Source organism: Oryctolagus cuniculus, chromosome 6 (genome assembly GCF_964237555.1).
Source record: "Oryctolagus cuniculus chromosome 6, mOryCun1.1, whole genome shotgun sequence".
Taxonomy (NCBI): Eukaryota; Metazoa; Chordata; class Mammalia; order Lagomorpha; family Leporidae; genus Oryctolagus; species Oryctolagus cuniculus.
This window is the reverse complement of record NC_091437.1, coordinates 60,074,172-60,087,085: the sequence shown is the minus strand read 5'-3', so window position 1 is coordinate 60,087,085 and position 12,914 is coordinate 60,074,172. Positions and strand designations below refer to the sequence as shown.

The window sequence follows — 12,914 nt, the reverse complement described above, 5'->3', positions numbered from 1 at the left end:
TGGCGGGGATGGCTGCAGAAAACCACCTGCCCCACAATGCAAAGGGAAAGGGTGACGCCATCGGGAGCGCGCCGGGACCGCCGCGGGCGGTTTCTGCAGCCTCCACCTCCGTCTCCGCAGCTTCGGAACCTGCCTGCTCTGCCGTTGCCCTTGCCACCGCCACCGCCACCGCCACCGCCACCGCCACCGCTATTACCACCTCCGCCGCTGCCTCCTTGGCGCCGCCCTCCTCCGCGTCTGCCTCCAACTCCACTCACTTCACGCCCTCTGTCGCGTGTTTGGCATCCTCCGCGGGCCTTGGGCGCAGGCATGGCGGACAGCGGCGGCGGCGGGGGAACGGGCGCTGTGGGCGGCGGCGGAGCAGGCCAGGCCTCTACCGGGGCCGCGACGGGTGCGTCGGGGGCCGGCGGGAGCGGCGGCCCCATCAACCCGGCCTCGTTGCCTCCCGGGGACCCGCAGCTCATCGCCCTCATTGTGGAGCAGCTCAAGAGCCGAGGTCTGTTTGACAGCTTCCGCCGGGACTGCCTGGCCGACGTGGACACCAAGGTAGCTGAAGCCGCCCGGGCCGCGGGGAGTGGGGGCTGGGCGTGAGGCCGTGGAGGTTGCAGCTTGGATTGTCCAGAAGCAAGAGCAAAACAAAAGAGAGCTTTAAAAATCTCAGCAGTGAGCTGCCGCGCCACTTGGGGCAGTGCAGAGGTCTCTCTGTGCTGCACACGTGGGGTCGGCTCGCAGCCGGGCGCTTGCCAGCCGTGATTTGTTTTAGAGCAGTCGTTTCTCTGAACCTGGGGGTTCAGTACAGACTTTGGAACCTACACCCTGGTTTCCCCAAGACGGAGCAGCTTTAGGGCCCTCAAGAACAAACCAAAGCCAGGAAGCTGTGCCAGAATACTTAGGCTGCCTCCCCAGTCTCTGCTCAGGGGGCTTGAGTGCGCTGTCATGGCCCTTGTCGCCAGCTCAGTGACGTGTAGGCTTTAGTGCGCAGGTGAATTAAGGTTCGCTGTTAATGGAAACAGCACCCTTATCTGCTGCTACATCATGGAATGAAGTTAAAGATGGGTGCCTGTTGTAGATCCTAGTGCCAGCGGCCGGTCGCCCAGGAAGATGCCACCACACTTCTACGTGGATTCAATGAAGTATTGTGGTGTCGTACAGTCCTTGAAGGAGTGTTCGTCGTCTCCCTTTTCAGTTTCTCCCGCTGGCGCCGCGGCTCACTAGGCTAATCCTCCGCCTTGCGGCGCCGGCACCCCGGGGTTCTAGTCCCGGTCGGGGCGCCGGATTCTGTCCCGGTTGCCCCTCCTCCAGGCCAGCTCTCTGCTGTGGCCCGGGCTTCTGGAAAGCACAATTTCTCCTCTGAGCTTGCCTACCTCACAGCAACATTGTGAGCTTAATGGATGTTTAAAGATAGGGAAAGACCTGACGAGTATTGTCCTCTAGTGCATTAGGCTCTGAGGATGCGGGACAGGTGAGTCCCTGCGGGAAAGCAGACCCTGAGCCAGCAGGCCAGTATCTAGTCAGGGTCCTGTTGGCCTCCTCCCAGGCAAAAACCCCCAACAGGAGTGGGAGCAGTGCAACACGATGTCTAAGGGTCTCATACACTAACAGAGCGTCCACCTGTCTCTGGACTCCTGAGTTCTCCTCTGTTCTCCACTCATGTTCTGATCCATGAGGTTCTGAGGGGCGGAGTGTGTGCACGTGATGGTAGAGCCTGGGGAATCCGGTTCTCGGAGCCTTCCGCTTGCCCCCCCCCCCCAAGCTGTTGCTTTTGCTAGTTACCCTAGCTAGTTACCCTAGTTACCTTTTGCTAATGCTTTTCCTTCTGAAGGTAGTCTGTTTGCAGGCCGAGCTTAGCTGAGACCTTGGCCAGCGTCAGGCCAGTGGTTCTTAACGTGTGTTCCTTGGATCGGCAGCGTCGGCATCACCTGGGAACTCGTTAGGCCAATTCTAGAGTCCTCAGGGGAAAGAAGAGAGAACAGGTCGCTTATTTGCTTTGCAGTGCGTCCAAAGCAAGCTGATTGAGTAGAGGGAAGGATACACAGGACAGTAAAGTAGTTCCTTGGACTTCTGGAACAGACAGGATTATTCTGTATTGTCCAGTGGTGATGTTCACTGCCCTTTGCCCTTTCTCAGCAAATAATTCGGTTCAAACCCATTGAGTTATTTTTAGAAGTAGAAGGTGTGGTACCAGGATGAGTCTAGTGCTAACTCCTCAGCAAAGGGCCGTTTCTGATGTCTCCTGAAGCCCCAGGGAGGAGTGCATGATGGGACTGCTGTGGTTAAGGGCTGCGTTGGCACTGCCGCTGGCTGCCGCCGGCTGAGTCTCAGGCCTGTTCTCTGCGCCTCTTTGACTGCAGGGTGGAGTCGTCCGTCTGCTCGCCACTGCCTCATGGCTGCCTTTTACGGCTTTTACTTCTAGAAAGGGACCCTCAGCGCTGATTCAAAAACACCTCAGGGCAGGTCTGCCTTGTGTTAGCTTGGCTCCGGCGTCCACCCCTGTGGCCAGGAGAACATGGCACCTACTGCCCAACCTTGTGAGATGGAGAACACAGCAGGAAAAAGAGTTGCCAGGCAGATAGTAGGTGGAAATCTGAACTTTACTCTTCACCCATCTTCTTTTTTTTTTTTTTTTTTTTTTTTTGACAGGCAGAGTGGACAGTGAGAGAGAGAGACAGAGAGAAAGGTCTTCCTTTGCCGTTGGTTCACCCTCCAATGGCCGCCGCGCCCGGCGCACCGCGCTGATCCGATGGCAGAAGCCAGGAGCCAGGTGCTTATCCTGGTCTCCCATGGGGTGCAGGGCCCAAGCACCTGGGCCATCCTCCACTGCACTCCCTGGCCACAGCAGAGGGCTGGCCTGGAAGAGGGGCAACCGGGACAGAATCCGGTGCCCGACCGGGACTAGAACCCGGTGTGCCGGCGCCGCTAGGCGGAGGATTAGCCTAGTGAGCCGCGGCGCCGGCCTCACCCATCTTCTTGCCTTCCTCTCTCCAGATGTAGTGGAGAGAGAGAGAAAGAGCGAGTGCGCACTCTCTCGGCCTTTCGGAAGAGTCCACTCAGAGTCAAGGCCTGCTGGTTCCTTTGTCGGTCTCATGTTCCCGTTAGCAAACTCTGCCACAGTAATGCAGACAGGCTCTTAACAGCAAGCATTTGCTCTCACGCTGACAGGGCGGCGGGTCAGCCAAAGTTCAGCTCATCTAGATGGGCTTCAGCTGGGGGGCCCAGCTGCCTGCTCTAGGTTCCCCGGGCCTGGGTCCAGGCTGTCGGTGGGGTTAGGCCTGCTGTGCACATGTGCCCATCCTGGGCCTCCAGCCCATAGGGACAGGACCTCCTGCCAGCACCCTCTGCTTGAGGGTCACTGGTGCACAAGAGCCAAGCCAGATAACACAGCTGGCCAGAGTAGGTCACGTCTTAAACCAGCATGGCGGCGGTGGGGGGAGCGAGGAGGGGCGTGCTATGTGGCAGGCCACCTCCGACAGCTGTTCTGGGGAGGAGCAAGGAATAGTGCCAGGGGGCCCTGGAGCTCAGTGTGTGCATTCCTTGTGTTTACCCGGTCAGTTTCTAATCTTGGTCTCCTTATCCTGCATGGATCTAGAACACTTGAGACCGGCCAGGACCTCCTGAGCTCTTTGGAGCTTACATGTTGCTTCACCACAGTCTTTCACGGTGGCCCACGTGCTTGGACTTCAGCAAGTTACTTAATTTCTCAGCCTAGAATTCTAATCTCACTCTGGTGGGTAGCAGGAGCTACCCCGTGCCTTCCGTCGTAGAGTTACTTGAAAAGTAAAGGGGATACTATGAGGGTACTTCTGAAAGGTCATGGAAAAATGAAGCCAAAAGGTAAGTTTGTTTTGGTACCCCCTGAAAATAACTGAAACCTGTGTATACTTAGGCACACATCGGGCCCACCCGCCATCAGGGAGGTCCATGTGTTAGCCGTGAGCTCGGCTCGCGGCTGCGGTGCCGAGGGGTGATCTTCATTGTCACAGTGGGAGCGTTTACACTTGGAAATGACCGATTCTATGAGAGGCAGCGCTCCCTGTGACTGAGTTCCAGAACCCTGGTCCCTGTACCTTCTGACCTCACCCCCTCTTCTTCACATTGTAGCCAGCCTACCAAAACCTGAGGCAGAAAGTGGATAACTTCGTGTCCACGCATCTGGATAAGCAAGAGTGGAATCCTACAATGAACAAGAACCAGTTGCGGAATGGCCTGAGGCAGAGCGTGGTTCAGTAAGTAAGCAGAGTCCCCGCTGCCCGGGCAGCGGCCACAAGGAGCTCGTGGAAGTCGCTCTGGCCAGGGTCACTCGTGCTGGATGTCCCATAACGCACAGGCATGCGCAGTCTCCTGCTTCATGGATGTTAGGGTTAAAGTAGGCAAAGCGTTTACCTGAAACTCGTGCTGGTTTATCCGGCCCACGAAGGCCTCTGCTGGGAGCCTCAAGTTCTTTAAGTTGGATGACGGGGTTCTTGCTTTGTGAAGTCTTCAATGTATGCTAACATATCTGAGTTTTATGAGTGTCAGCGTCTGGGTCTTGGGCAAGAGGAGCTGTAACTTCAGGCTCACAAGTGGACGTGAGTTCTGTATAAAGTCTCTGGACTAGCCTCGGTCCTCCTTAGAGGGTACTAGCAGCCAGCAATGAACTGAACTCGGCAAAGGAAGGCACGGTGGTTAGCTCATCCGCGTGACTTTCTGGTGTCACAAGGCATAAAAGGAGGTTGGTTCTGGAACCCGCTGCCCCGAGGTCAGTCTTTTCTCATCTCAGAATCCTTAGCTCTCGGCACCAGCACTTATGTTCGGGGCTTCTTGAGGCACTGAACTCCTGGAATATTTAAAAGATTGTGAAGCCTTTCTCTTTAAAAATAGGATTATCAGGGAACCATGCCGAATGAGGAAAGCCGGTGTCTAAAGGATGCACAGTGTGTGACCCTGTTTGTCGTGTTCATGAGCTGATAGAGCTGGAGAGCTAGGTGTGGGTTGCCGGTGGGCAGGGAGGGGAGCGGGGCGTGGCATGAGGGAGACCACAGGACGACCTTGCGATGGCGCCGTCTGGTATAGTTAGGTGTCCTAATTGTGCTGGTGCTTCCAGGAGACAACTCGTGGGATACAGCTGAGCTAGGGTTTGGGTGGCTCAGCTCCCAAAAGTTCATGTGCTGGAAGTTTCATCCCTACTGTGTAAATGTTGAGGCGATGGAAACTTTAAGAGGTGAGGGTCTTGGGGCCGGCACTGTTGAGTAGCAGGTAAAGCCTGCAGTGCCGGCATCCCATATGGGTTCGAGTCCTGGCTGCTCCACTTCCTATCCAATTCCCTGCTAATATGCCTGGGAAAGCAATGGAAGATGGCCCAAGTACTTGGGCCCCTGCTCCTGCATGGGAAACCCGAGAGATGCTCCTGGCTCCTGGCTTTGGATAGGTCCAGCTCTGGCCATTGCGGCCATTTGGGGAGTGAACCAGCAGATGGAAGATGTCTCTCTCTCTGCCTCTCTGCCTCTCTGTAACTCTGCCTCCTTTCAAATAAGTAAATATCTTTTTTTTGAAAAAGTGAGGGTCTCATGGGACTGGATCAGTTCCCGGGAGATTGGGTTGTTAGCGCGTGAGTTCTTGGTCCTCTCTTGCCTTGTGAGCTCGCTGGCTCTCATGCCCACTCCCCCTTCTGCTTCTCTGCCGTGTTGTAATGCAGCCAGGATGGGGAGACACCCATTAGTGGGGTGTGACTGGCATTCCAACGAGGTCTGCATTGTACCAGTGTCGTTCTCCTGGGCTTGGCTGTTGTACTGTAGTTACAGTTATACATTGGGACTGGCCAGGTGGAAGGTATGTGGCCCTCCTATACATTTCTTTGTAACTTCCTGTGAAGCTACCAGTGATTTCAAAATTAAAAGTGTCTAAAAATAAATATTAGTAACAAACTAGCACCTTCAAGATGGCTTGTGGCTGCTGAAATCAGTCTTTTACAATCTTAAATAAAACTAACAGTTGTCTGAGAATTAGGGAAGCAACATGACAGCAAAGGCTGCCCTGGCCTTGGCATTCAGGAGTGATTCCTGCTGTTTTGCCCCTTCTCCAGGGAGCAGCCTGGTGGCCCAGGGATCTCACAGCAAGGAGGAGGGTAGCTGCCCCTTACAGAGCAAGTGGTTATTACACATCTGGCACTACCCTTACACGTGTCATCTCTAATCCTCACGGAAAGCCTACTGAAGCATTGTTGGGTTTTGTAAACTTGTTTACCCTAGCTTCTGAGGGATTGGCCAAGACAATAAGAGAATAAATCAGAATATGTATATCTTGAAGTATGTGGGAAGCTGCTTAGAGATACAGAGACTGTCAACATTGCTGTTATTTTCCACAGTGAGCATTTTTTGAGGCCATTCTCAGAGTCTTTGTGCAACCTTTTAACAGACTTTTAGCAGGAAATGACATACAGAAAGTAGTGGTTAAGATGTCCCTTGGGGACCGGCGCCGTGGCTCACTAGGCTAATCCTCCACCTGCGGTGCCGGCACACCGGGTTCTAGTCCTGGTCAGGACACCGGATTCTGTCCCGGTTGTCCCTCTTCCAGGCCAGCTCTCTGCTATGGCCCGGGAATGCAGTGGAGGATGGCCCAAGTCCGTGGGCCCTGCACCTGCATGGGAGACCAGGAGGAGCACCTGGCTCTGGCTTTGGATCAGCGCGGCGCGGCGGCCATTGAAGGGTGAACCAACGGCAAAGGAAGACCTTTCTCTCTGTCTCTCTCACTGTCCACTCTGCCTGTCAGAAAAAAATGATGCTACTTTGGACGCCTGCATACCTTACTGAGTGCATAGGTTTGTCACCCATCTCTGCTTCCGATCCAGCTTCCTGCGGATGCACACCCTGGGGGAGCAGCAACAATCTCTCAAGTAGTTGGCTCCTTGCTGCCCATGTGGGAGACCCGAATTGAGGTCCAGGTTCCTCACTTTAGACTGGCCCAGCCTCAACTGTTGCAGGCGTTTGAAAGATAAACCAGTGAATGAGATATCTGTCTGTGTGTCTCTCTGCCTTCCAAATCTTTTCTAAAAATTGGATAGAATGAAAGTACCGTAGAACAGGTCACTAGAACACACCTCTGATCACCACCAGGCTGGGGAGCGGGATGTTTCTGGACGTTCCAGAACGCCCTGGCCCCAGACAGAGCTTTCTCCTCTGGGGAGTCGATCCCTTCCTTGCTTTTCCTTCTGCGTGGACCAGCTGAGTGGATTGTTCTTTTTTTTTTTTTTTTTTTTTGACTTAGGATATTTTGCCTGAAGACAAACATTTGGCTTTAATGCCAGGACGATTCTCCATGATTCTTGCTGACGCTTGCATTTGAGCCAAAATCTAGCAGAGTTTCAAGATGCAGATTTGTTCCTTCTAGAATACCCACCCCACACACCAAGGTGCAACCCCACAGGTCTCAGCCTGGCTGTCCAGGCTCAGGGGCTATAGCCCAGGTCTGTGGTATGGAGGGCTCAGGAAGTCAGCCTCTGCTGATGACCAGAAATCTTTTTTTTTTTTTTTTTTTTTTTTTTTTGACAGGCAGAGTGGACAGAGAGAGAGACAGAGAGAAAGGTCTTCCTTTTGCTGTTGGTTCACCTTCCAATGGCCGCCGTGGCCGGCGCGCTGCGCCTATCCAAAGGCAGGAGCCAGGTGCTTCTCCTGGTCTCCCATGTGGGTGCAGGGCCCAAGCACTTAGACCATCCTCCACTGCACTCCCGGGCCACAGCAGAGAGCTGGCCTGAAGAGGGGCAACCGGGACAGATTCTGGTGCCCCGACCGGGACTAGAACCCAGTATGCAGATGCCGCAAGGTGGAGGATTAGCCTATTGAGCTGCGGTGCCGGCTGCAGATGACCATTATTCTAACGAGTCTTCCAACTGCATAGTTGTTCACCTTGTCTTATGTTGTAGGCCCCTGACGAGATCTCGTATTCCCCAAGTGCAGTGAGCTGACGCTCTCCTGGTACTTTGCTTTCCTTCATCAGGTGTCTTGGTCTGCCAGGGCTGCTTCAGCCAAGTGCCATAGACTGGCTGGCTTAGCAAAAACATGATAATTTTACTTCCCATAGTCCACACTGGAGCGTTGACATGGGGGGACTCAGACACGGGCCCCGGGCTGCGCAGTGCCACAGTCTAGCTCTTCTCACACAGCAGGAAAGCACTCGGCAGCTTTGGGCTCCCTTTTGTGAGGGTGTGAGTTGCACTCGTGAGGTCTCCACCCTCGTGACCTCATCACCTCCAAAACGCCCCTACTCCAGATAGCGCCATCACGCTGGACGTTGGATTCCGACATGGTGGGGGTGGGGGGTTCAGTCTGTAACACCAGGCCTTTGCATCCTGTAAAGGCCCAGTGGATCTGTGTCAGGAGATGGTGCCGCTGGAAGGATGCGTGACTGAGGGGAGGTGACTGCTTTCTGTCCGGCACTCAGCCTGACGCTGACGGTGGTGCTCATCTTTAACAGCAAATACTGTCTAATGCGTGGTCCCTCTAGAGGCATGCCCCTCGTAATGGTGCTGTGTTTACGTTTAGACTTCCTGCCGATTAGCCGTTAGCTACCACACATTCCAGGAAGCACTTGACACGCTCTCGGCCGTCTCGGTTCAGGGCCTGTTTCTCATCTTCCTTGTCATGGTGCGCATTCTCACATTTGTTGCCATTCCTGTGCCCTGACACCATTTGCCCGCTTGCCGCGGGACCCAGTCTTACCCAGGCAAAGGCTTGGCCGGCCTGAGAACTCGCAGACTGAAGCAAGCGGAGTAAAACCCGTCCGCGTGCCCAGGCTGGTATTTCAGTGTTGGAACCCTTTGAGAGACCGCTTCAGTCTGAGCCTTCGTGGGCTGTCCCGGGCTCTCTGAATGTGATCCGTTCCCTGTCACCAGGCTTCCTCGTTACCTTGCCCCACGTGTTTGAATGCAGGGACCAGTAAATTCTCAAAAGGATTTGGGGATGTAGGCAGGTTCTTAAAAAAATGCCAAAAATGGAATTTAAAATAGGATTTTATCAGTTTTGAAATCCATGGTATAGTTTTCTCATATGTGTGTTCAGACTATGAAGAAATTCTTCACCAAAATAAACCCATTTTTAATTCCATTTTCCGTGAACTTTTCCAAATGCCGTTGGATTTTAGCCCTACGGAGCTTCAAACCAGTCTGTTTCCTTGCTAGCTTCTAGGTTGCCTTTGTAGGTAGTACCCACAGCCGAAGGCTATGCTGAACTGCTGGCGTAACCACTCTCATTCCTGATTCGTCTTGTATGGGGTTCTTTAAAAGGTTTGTGGAAAGTGGAATTAAGATGTCTATCTTGGTGCAAAAAAACTTTGAAATCCACACATGGGGTTGTCAAAAAGTTCCTGGAAAGTACGTGTTTTGAAAAAATTATGCACAGGTTTCACATTTTTTGCACTGAAGTAAACTCTTCATTGCATTTTCCCAGAGGTGCTGAGCTCCCCTCATGATCTGAGGCCCAGTAAGCAGAGTGCTGCTGGGGGCTGCTGCTGGTTGGCTGCTGAGAGAATAAGTGTTGAAGGAAATGGAGCCGAGTCGCGGGCTCGCTGCCTTCAGCAGGGCCGTACAGGGTTCCTGCTCTGTCCGCGTCTGCAGGGTCTTTCCTGCGTGTCATCACTCGTTCTCGCTCATTGGGCAGTCCACTTAGCTTGGTTTGGTTCTTCGTATGAAGTTGAGGTGCAGTGGATGAGATTGTCAGGTTGTGAATTGCCCCAGACGGGAAAATAAAATGGTTGGAACTCCATGTGGCAAGTGACTTAGGCATTGAAAGAACTCCCTAGGAGGGCATTCACTGGGGGCCCGCCTGTCGCTTGTTGGGACAGAAGGTGAGCCTGAAAGGGAGGAAGTAATGGAGTGATCTGTTTGTCTCCACAGGTCAGGGATGTTGGAAGCTGGGGTAGACAGGATTATTTCTCAGGTGGTGGATCCAAAACTAAACCACATCTTCAGACCCCAGATTGAACGAGCGATACATGAGTTCTTGGCGGCCCAGAAGAAAGAAGCGGTGCCGGCGCCCCCTCCAGAGCCTGAGAGCCAGGAGCCTCCAGCTCCAAACCAGGATGCCTCCTAAGGTCTGCTACCCTGTCTTGTCGGGAGCATTGGTCCCCGGCGCACACATGTGGGAAACGGATAGGAAAGGGAGGAGCCGGAGCTGGGGATCGGATTTTATATCTGCTCAGAGTAGCTTTTCCAGTGGGTAGACTGTGCCTCCTGGGAGCTGCATTTTCACTGAGGACCAACGGACAGCGTCTCCCTGCGTGGGGGAGTGTGGTCTTTTTGTGCCGCCAGAGCTGCTTCATTAGAAGCCAGCTGGGGCGTTGGGTGGTGTGCAGCAGGGAAAGTTAAATGTTTCTCGAAGTCACCTCAGCGAGTCCCTGTTCCGGACGTTAGTTTATGTAGGTTTGCAAACGTAACATAACATGAAGCAGTGCGTTCTGAGAGGGGGCTGAGAGCCCCTCTGGGCTCTTCTGAGTAGGACTTGAGTTTCCCACTATCATTTCCCATGGGGGACTTGTTATAAGCACCCCTTTTGTTATTAAATTTGGAATTAATATTGAAAATCAGCTGTAGACGCACAAATGCATGCTTTTTGCAGGCATTCGAAGCCATGAGTAAATACGACCAGCGAGATCAATGGTTGGCAACCACTGGGGTCTGCCTTGTCCCCTCATTCTACTGGTTAGCAGGAGGTTGGAGTAAGAACTGGAACCACAAATTGAACTCAGGCACTCCAGTATGCAGTGTCCTAACTCTGCACCCAGTACCTGCTCCTATTGGTGTTCTTTTTAAGACATGTTTTTATTAAGAAATCAGGTGTGTGAGTTGCATTGACTGGGGCATTCTGAATATAGCAAGTACCAGGCAAGAGCACTGGCCTGAGAGGGGCCCTCACTTGGAGGATTGTCTTCGTGCAACTCTACTAGGAGAAAACCTGGAGTCCACGACGGAGTGTAAACCATTTTGTTTTTCTAGTTTAATTATAAATTCCTTTAGGAACATGCAGTTAGGTAAATGGTCTTACCAAAAAGTGGCATTTTGATAGTTGTCTTTTTCTCTTATAGAATGTGCCTGACACCTTTTGAAAACTCCATTTAATTCTGGTGAAGGAGTGGATTCAGTTACGTAAAAGAACAACTTCCAAATGGAGATGGGCCACACTCACCACTGATCTCCGGATTTCAGCCTTGACTGGGGCAGCGTCCGGATGGAAGAGGGAGCTGTCGGGCAGTCGGGGAGTTGACTGTGTGCCCCTGCATTGTGCTGCCACTGGCCTGGCTGTACACGACTGACACACAGGAGACACTACAGAGATGCAGAGAAACACTACAGCAACCTCAGTTGCCCTGAAGCAAACTCACATACTTGAACATGGAGACTGCGTGGCTTTTAGGGTTTGCACTCTGGGATACACAAAAGCTACAGTGAGTGAATATGTCTCAAAGATAACGTCAAAGGCTAATGGCAGTGCAGGTTACCTGGGAGCAGGTATTTGGTGGTGCTTACTTGGTGTCTGAGTTGCAAACTAGAATGCACAAATCATTAGCACCAAATAGCTTTAAAGTTATCGTGACGTGTCAGTCTTCTAGCCAGTTTCCTTTGCCTATACAAGATGACAACGTGGAATCCTGGAATGTGTGCAGAAGCCCAGACGGGGTGGGGGAACCGGTTGCAAGCTCCGCCCAGGGCATCTTCCTGGCCTACAGGGCCTGGTGTGTCTTGGGTGTTTATCTTATTCTCACAGTTGTTTTTTAGAAAACTGAATGATCCATAAGTGGTACAAGTTTTATAATAAAATCATTTGCTACTTTAACTCTGAAGTTTCAATGGAACCTTGGGCCCCTGGTGTCTGCAGGTGAACCTTTTTTCCCTTCTGTTAACCATTTCTATGCACAACACACGGTTTAGCAGCGGTGAAGGGTTGGTGGGTGTAATTTGGAATTACTCTCCCTGGAGCTGGTATGTGTGGCCAGAGGGCAATAGGCAGTTCCTTTCCTCCCCTGAATCGTCACCAACGCTGGCCTTTGTGGAGGGCAGTACGTTAAGTCAGTGTTTCTTGAACTTGGATGTGCAGGAGTACCACCTGGGCGGCTGGGGGAATGCACATTCTGACTCGGGCTCTGGAGGGAGAGCTTGTGTTTCTGACAAGCGCCAGCTGATGCTGCTGCGCCCGGGAACCCGCTTTGTTTTGTAAGCCTTGGATAAGGTCAAAGATTACTTCAGTCCTTGGTGGTTGGGGTTGGTTTGTTTGGTTTTTTTTTTTTTGTTTTTTTTGTTTGTTTTTGACAGGCAGAGTGGACAGTGAGAGAGAGACAGAAAGGTCTTCCTTTGCCATTGGTTCACCCTCCAATGGCTGCTGCGGCCAGCGCACCGCGCTGATCCAATGGCAGGAGCCAGGTGCTTCTCCTGGTCTACCATGGGGTGCAGGGCCCAAGCACTTGGGCCATCCTCCACTGCCTTTCCTGGCCACAGCAGAGAGCTGGCCTGGAAGAGGGGCAACTGGGACAGAATCCGGTGCCCCGACTGGGACTAGAACCTGGTGTGCCAGCGCTGCTAGGTGGAGGATTAGCCTAGTGAGCCACGGCGCCGGCCCAGTCCTTGGTTGTTAATTGAGTCCACTGGAGGACATTGCTAACCTCCGAAGTGGTGACTGATACGGTGCCCTTCCTGTTCGAAGGGTTGTTCCACTTCTGCCTTTACCTGAATAACTCTCAGTCAGGGCTGCCCTGCAGCACGATGCTTTGGGCAGCATGTCCCCTCGCTTGAGGCTGGCCACGCACTGAGGAAGCTGGCAGTTGGATCTGAAGCATGGTCTGTTCCCGCCACCAGGTGGGTGCAGGTCCACTTCTGGCTGCAGTGGGTTGTTCTCCTTCTCCAGTCTCAGAACTCTACTGCCATTTCTAACACCTGCAGAAGGGCCCATTAGACT

The 12,914-nt window shown here is 53.0% G+C and overlaps 1 protein-coding gene across 4 annotated transcripts in view; it reads left to right on the top strand.

Moving 5' to 3' along the window:
• Positions 1 to 73: 73 nt before the first annotated feature.
• Positions 74 to 12,914, top strand: part of BOD1 (biorientation of chromosomes in cell division 1) — a 76,397-nt gene continuing 63,556 nt past the window's right edge. For 2 of the 4 annotated variants that reach the window (XR_011389903.1, XR_011389902.1), the window contains exons 1-2: positions 74 to 546; positions 4,099 to 4,223. Coding sequence is in view for 2 of the 4 variants with exons in the window: in XM_002710387.5 (XP_002710433.1) it covers positions 310 to 546; positions 4,099 to 4,223; positions 9,863 to 10,058 (558 nt within the window). In the remaining 2 variants the exon portion in view is untranslated. Of the gene's footprint in view, positions 547 to 4,098; positions 4,224 to 9,862; positions 10,060 to 11,049; positions 11,799 to 12,914 lie in introns of those variants that run through there. The other 2 variants (XM_002710387.5, XM_017341262.3) reach the window with 2 other exon arrangements.